At 60.2% G+C, this 5,943-nt stretch overlaps 3 protein-coding genes across 3 annotated transcripts in view; 2 read left to right on the forward strand and 1 right to left on the reverse strand.

Moving 5' to 3' along the window:
- The window catches only part of AK2 (adenylate kinase 2), a gene marked incomplete at its 5' end in the record, with an annotated part of 1,776 nt that extends 1,294 nt beyond the window's left edge, over positions 1–482 (reverse strand). Inside the window, 2 exons of the mRNA XM_079546166.1 lie at positions 121–164; positions 345–482. Of these exons, the coding sequence (XP_079402292.1) occupies positions 121–164; positions 345–482 (182 nt within the window). The remainder of the gene's footprint in view (positions 1–120; positions 165–344) is intronic.
- A 38-nt stretch (positions 483–520) lies between these two features.
- AZIN2 (antizyme inhibitor 2) lies at positions 521–2,699 on the forward strand (the record flags this gene model as incomplete). Its single annotated transcript, XM_079546167.1, has 7 exons — positions 521–714; positions 833–964; positions 1,309–1,474; positions 1,587–1,749; positions 1,819–1,931; positions 2,171–2,385; positions 2,558–2,699. 7 exons carry the CDS (start codon positions 521–523, stop codon positions 2,697–2,699), a joined length of 1,125 nt encoding a protein of 374 aa, XP_079402293.1.
- Positions 2,700–3,587: 888 nt separating this feature from the next.
- Positions 3,588–4,448, forward strand: NDUFS5 (NADH:ubiquinone oxidoreductase subunit S5). The gene is made up of 2 exons (XM_079546032.1): positions 3,588–3,891; positions 4,141–4,448. The coding sequence occupies exons 1-2, from the start codon at positions 3,676–3,678 to the stop codon at positions 4,243–4,245; spliced, it is 321 nt and encodes a 106-aa protein (XP_079402158.1). The 5' UTR covers positions 3,588–3,675; the 3' UTR covers positions 4,246–4,448.
- Positions 4,449–5,943: the final 1,495 nt, after the last annotated feature.

Below are 5,943 nucleotides of genomic sequence, written 5' to 3' on the forward strand. Positions count from 1 at the left end.
GTTGTCCCGCCTGGCCGCCGTGGCTGCGATCAGGGCGCGTCCCTGGGGTGCCGCTGCCGCCGCCGTCCCCTCTCAGCGGTTTTAGGAGCGAGCGCAGAGCTCCTGCTCCGTCCTGCTCACCGTTTGCTGATAGCCAGATTCCGAGGAGAGCCGAAGTTAAGCCACTTGCTGGCACATAATTGAACAGGACATGTTGCCAGGGGGAGAAAGTGTGGGGATTCATTACAGCTCAGATCTCACTGCATTTCACAGGGAAGATGCCAAACCTGCGCCTCCTCAGTTTTTCTGCTTGTTTTCTCTCCTCTTGGTCTTGTGCTGCATGTAAACACCTTGCCTCGACCTACCCATGTCAGGACAAAGCCCACGGTGACCCCTGTGAGCTCTGGTAGATCAGGAAAGTTTTCTTGAGCAAACTCAGGCTGCGGTGCTGGCGGTTTGCCCTTTGCAGTGCTACAAGCTGGCTGGGGCCCACAGCCAGCCATGGCCCGGCACAGCAGGGCTGTTCCCAGAGACCTGCCTCATGTGTGCTGTTTCCCTGCAGACAGAGATTGCAGAGGTTCAAAGCATCGGGGTCCCAGCTGACAGGATTTTCTACAGCAGCCCTTGCAAGCAGGTTGCCCACGTCAAATATGCAGCCAGCCACGGTGTGCAGCTGATGACCTTCGACAACGAGGTGGAGCTGGGCAAGGTGGCCAGGAGCCACCCTCAAGCTAGGTGGGTGTTGGCGCAGAATCTGGAGGCAGCATTGGACTGGGGGTCTACGGTGGGATTCGGAGAGGTGGCTGTGGGCTGGTGGAGACCCAAAGACTCAACAGTGCTTTTTGCTGTGCAGGATGCTTTTGGGTATTGCTGCTGACCCCAGCCCTTCTGCCCATCCAAGCATGATGTTTGGGGCCACGCTCAAGTCCTGCCGGCGCCTGCTAGAGTCAGCAAAGGAGCAAGATGTGGAGGTTGTTGGCATCAGGTAAGGTGTGTCGTCCTTGTCCCCTCGGGGTGCTGAGCCTCTGTTGGGCAGCCCTGCAGGGAGCTCTGCCCAGCTAGAACAATTCAGGAGTCCACAGAGCACTGCAGGGCGGCATGGTCTGGCAGTGAGGTGGGGGCTGGCACCTAGGGAAGATGTCCCTTGTTGGCACCAATCTGGGGCAGGTTTGGCCTGCAGAGGGGGGCTCAGTGGAGTGGGCTGGGCAGTCTCTCCCAGGAAGGTATGTGGGAAGCACAGAGCTGCTGTGGAGGGGATCTCTCAGTGCCATGTCCCCCTTCTGCCACCGTGGAATGGGCAGCTCTTCTGAACAGAGGCTGTGCCCTCAGCTTTCACCTTGGGAGCCACAGCCTGGAGCCCCAGGTTTTTGCCCAGGCTGTCGCAGAGGCACGGCTGGCATTTGATGTGGGCACAGAGCTGGGCTATCGAATGCACCTCCTGGACATTGGAGGGGGATTTCCTGGCACCGAGGACACCAGAGCCCAGTTTGAGGAGGTATGTGCCTCCCAGTGCTGGCTCTGGGCAGGCAGAGTGAGACTGGAGCTGGTTCCCTGCCCTGTGCTGAGCAGCATGACTGATTTCACTCCAAGTGCATCTTCCCATCCAGATTGCTGCTGTGATAAACTCTGCACTGGACATGTATTTCCCAGAAGGCTGTGGGGTGGAGATTGTTGCCACACCGGGGCGATACTATGTCACCTCAGCCTTCACCTTTGCAGCCAGCATCACTGGCAAGGAAGAGGTTCCCATGGAGCAGCCAGGCTCTGATGGTAAGTGGGATTCATGGGATGGATCTGCCTCTGTGCCCTTGTGCCCCCGAGCCTCTCCCTACTCCCCAGGGGAAGAGTCTGGCAGCAAGAGGAGCCTTGTCTATCACCTCAGCGATGGCATCTACGGTACCTTCAGCTGTGTCCTGTTTGACAGTCCCTGCCCCAAGCCTCTGCTGCACAAGGTGAGGATCCAGCCTGGGGAGAGCCCTGCGGAGTAGCGTGGTATGTCCTGTTGTCCTCTGCTGCTGAGTGCTCCTCCCGTGCTGTGAGATCTGCTTTGATCTGCGCAGTCCCTAAGAAGCATTTTTGGGACTGATAGCTGGTCCTTCTGTTTTGGGGCCAGATTCTTATTTTGTGTAAAACTGCTTGGTGTTGTGGTGCAGATGCTCTCTCATGTGGCCACATGATCTATCCTCTGCAGAAGCCCTGCCAAGAGCACCCCTTGTGCAGCAGCAGCCTCAGGGGTCCCCTGGGGCATGCGGAGGACCAGATTACCAATGATGCGGAGCTGCCTGAGCTGCAGGATGGGGACTGGCTGATTTTCCAGGACATGGGTGCCTACACCATCGCAACTTCATCCCTGTGCAGTGGGTGTCCCCGGCCACACGTCACCTATGCCATGTCCCGCCTGGCCTGGTAAGAGAGAGCCCTGTGTGAGCAGGCTGAGGGCAGGACTGCCAGTTGGAGACACTGAGCTGCCCTTGATCTGGGCTCCCTGCCTGCGGGAGGGGAGCAGATCTGGGGTAACCATCCTGTGACATTTCATGAGTGGGTGCCTCCTGCTCCCTCTGGGTGTCTGTGCCTGCAGGAAGGCCCTCCAGCTCCTCCAGGGGAAGCCACCGCCAGCAGAAGATGACCATGAGAGCGCCTGCACTCCGCTCTCATGCGGCTGGGAGATGGTGGAGTCCCTCTGCGTTCCCCCGGTCTTCACCCCAGCCAGCATCATCTGAACAGGGAAGGCTCACGCCAGCACCCTGCACCCACAGGGCTGCAGGCAGAGCTCAGCATAGCACAGTCCTGCTCCTCCTGCTTGTACGGTGTGCTCAGCGGGTTTGGGTGCTTTCATAGGAGTTATGGTAATAAATGGGTGTTGAGCCTGGCTCGGGTTTTGCCATGAGGACCCCCCTGGCGTTCCCTCCCCTCCCCTCCCTGTGCCTGAGGTGGCGGAAGATCCGGCTCAGATGAGCAGTTGGCCGCATAATGAGGCCATGCTCATTAGAGATGCCAAAGCTGTTGTCCCCAGCCTTGGAGGTGCCCTGGGGCATGGGGGGATGTGAGGACAGCAGGTGGGTTCTGGGATGTGGTGCTGCTAGGGGGTGGCTGAGGCTCATTGGGAGCCTTAATGAACCCTCCTGCCCTAATGAACACCTCTGCCCCTGGTGCCACCTTGTCCCAGCTCTGCGGTGGGAGGCCATAAAAGCCAAAGATTGTAACACTGCGAGAGCCTGAAAGCCAGAGGCTGGGGACACAGGGAGCGCTGGAAGACGGTGGGGGAAAATGGGAACAGTGGGGGACACTGGAGGATACCGGGAGCAGTGGGGGATCCTGCGAGACATTGGAAGCACGGGAGACGCGGGGAGCACCGGAGACACCGCGGGACAATGGGACACGGGGCGCGGCCGCCCGGAGGGTGCCGCAGAGGCCTGCAGGTGGCGCTGGGGCGCGGCGGGCAGTTTCCCCTCCGTGCCGGCAGGGGGCGCCGCAGCGGAGAGAGCCGCTCGCGCCGCCCGTCTCTCTGGTTCCGCCGTCAAGCGCGGCGCGGGTGTCGCGGTTGCGGTCGCGCTTGACGGCGGGCAGCGTCGCGAAAGGCCCGTGAAGGACGGCAGCGGGCCGGTCGGTGCGGGGCGGAGCGGAGCCGGTTTCGAGCTCAGGGCGGTGTCGCGGTAGGGTCAGCGTCGGAAGCGGGGTCAGCGTCGCGACAGCACCATGCCGTTCTGGGATCTGCAGCGACAGCTAGGCATCGACATGGACCGGTGGCTGCTGCGGCAGAGCGCGACGCAGCCGTACGGGGTGGCCGGGGCGTGCCACGCCTTCGAGCGGGAGTGGGTGGAGTGCGGGCACGGCCTGGGCCAGACCCGAGCCCGCCGCGAGTGCCAGCCCGAGTACGAGGACTTCATGGAGTGCATGCACCGCACCAAGCTGGTGAGCCCGGCGGGGCGTCCCGGAACCGGGCGGGGAGGGGGGGGGGAGCGCGGCACGGCGGCACGGGAAGCGCGTGCGGAGCCCCGAGGAGGCGCCGCGATCCTCCGGCTGCGATCCCGGAGGCGCCCGAGGCCGCGGTGGGCGCTGGGGGGGGCGGGCTGCCCGCGGCATCTCTCAGGTCCCTTCCGACCCGACCGTTCTGCCGTTCTCTGGCTCCGCGTCTCTGTCATCCCTTGTGTGCTTCGCCAGGCTCAGCGGTTGAAAAAGATCCTGGAGCAGAGGGACAAGATGATCAAGGAGGGGAAGTACACCCCGCCCGAGCACCACAAGGGTGAGAAGGACAGCCGGCCCTGAGGCACGGGGACCTGCAGGGGGCCCGACAGCACTCGTCTGCAGCCATGGAAGTGAACCATCTGAAGGAGAGCACTGGGAACGGTGGGGTTCTGCTGCAGCTGTCCCAATGCTGGGAGGGCTCTGCCAACAGCTTGGAGCGGAGGAGAGCGGTGCTAGTGTGGGGCATCATTGCTTTGGCTAGTAAATGTCTCCTTTGGAGCAGCGTTCTGCTCTGTCTTGTCTTCCTTTCTGAACCAAGATAACTTCTAAACCCTCCTGAAAAGCTGCCCTGATGCTGGGGGTGACATGGAGCTGCCGGTGCTGTGCCCCCGTCTTATGGGGCCATGTGGGTTCCTTTATGCTCACACCTGCAGGCAGGGCAGCCAGCCCTGAAATGAGGGAGGGCGTAAAGGAGTAAAATCTCATCCAAATGTGTCCTGGACTTAAAGAAAAGCCCGTGCCCGGTGTGGTTTTATGGGCAGGATACGTGGTTGGTGTTTGTTGGGCTGCCTGGGCCGCTTTCCAGTTGGTGGTATTGTCCCAAGAGGTGAAAATCTGGTTAAAACAGCTCTCTGATGAGGATTTGGGCAGCAGCATCCAGACGCAGTTTCTGTCCCACCCCTTCGATCTGTGTGAGATCCCCTCATGCAGAGGCTTTGCTCTGTAATGCTGTGTGTCAGCTCGATCTATCGAGCGTGCAGCGTGCCTGACTGCAGCAGCCCCGGGGCTGGGACTGCCCACACCGATGTGCTTTTCCTTTTAAAGGGAAGATTTCTCCCCAGCCCCTCCAAACTCAGCACAGTTTTGTAACAGCATTAAAGCAGTGGAGTACCTGGAAGTGGAGGGGGGAAATGTCTGTGCTTTAATCCAAGGTTTTAATCCCAGTGATTGTGGGTTTAATGCTTAATCTTTGATCCAGGTAGAGCACGTGAGGTTCCCGATCCTCACAAATCCCCACGCCGAGATGACAGATGACAGCAGCGTGGTTCCAGCTGCGGCAGGCAGGGCTGGGCTCTGCCGAGGGGCGCCGGTGCCCACGGTGCCATCCCAGGGGAGTTTGCCCCTTGTAGGACCCGTGCCAGCCCACAGAGGCTGCTCCCTTGCTCCCTTCCCCCAGCCCCAGCTGGGCCCCTTGCTGCAGCCCGGTGTGCGGGGCTGTGGGGACGGGGCTCCAGGAGCTCAAGGCTGAGCCCTCCATGTTGGGAGGCTGCTCCTGTTTGGTGCACGCTGCTGTGCCTTGAGTTCTTTCCTCTTCCAGGTTATTCCAAAGAATGTATTAATCATCAATTTCAGTATTTTCCTCCTATTTCCTGCCCGTGGCCGTATTGCTGAGCCCTGGATGGATCCAGTGTGATTCTGGAGAGGGGACTCCTGGCATTGTCTGTGTGAGCCCTGAATCAGTCCGGTGGTGCCCACGAGCTGCCAGAGGTGGGGCGACTGCATCGCTTTCTGTAGCAGCCCCAAAGCCCTCAGAGATCTTTCAGGTATGAAAACTGTTTGGTGGTGATTAATTCCAACAGAGGAAATCTTACCTAATATCGCTGCTGTTCCACTGGATGAAAGAGTTCCAGGTATGAGAGGTGAGGGGAAGATTTGGGTGCAGAAAGGAGGGAAAACGCCAGAAAGATGAAAGGGTGTGAAGAAATGGGCAGAAATAGGAACAGTTTGGGGCCTGGTGGTCACTGCCCTGTGAAGTGCAGGGGTGGTCCTGAACCGGGA

Source organism: Tetrao urogallus (genome assembly GCF_951394365.1).
Source record: "Tetrao urogallus genome assembly, chromosome: 23".
NCBI classification, from domain to species: domain Eukaryota; kingdom Metazoa; phylum Chordata; class Aves; order Galliformes; family Phasianidae; genus Tetrao; species Tetrao urogallus.

Excerpts from the sequence above, each read along its gene's own strand:
- NDUFS5 (XM_079546032.1), top strand. The coding sequence starts at position 3,676 with ATGCCGTTCTGGGATCTGCAGCGACAGCTAGGCATCGACATGGACCGG. Across the intron at positions 3,892-4,140 it reads GCATGCACCGCACCAAGCTG|GCTCAGCGGTTGAAAAAGAT; the intron begins GTGAGCCCGGCG and ends GTGCTTCGCCAG.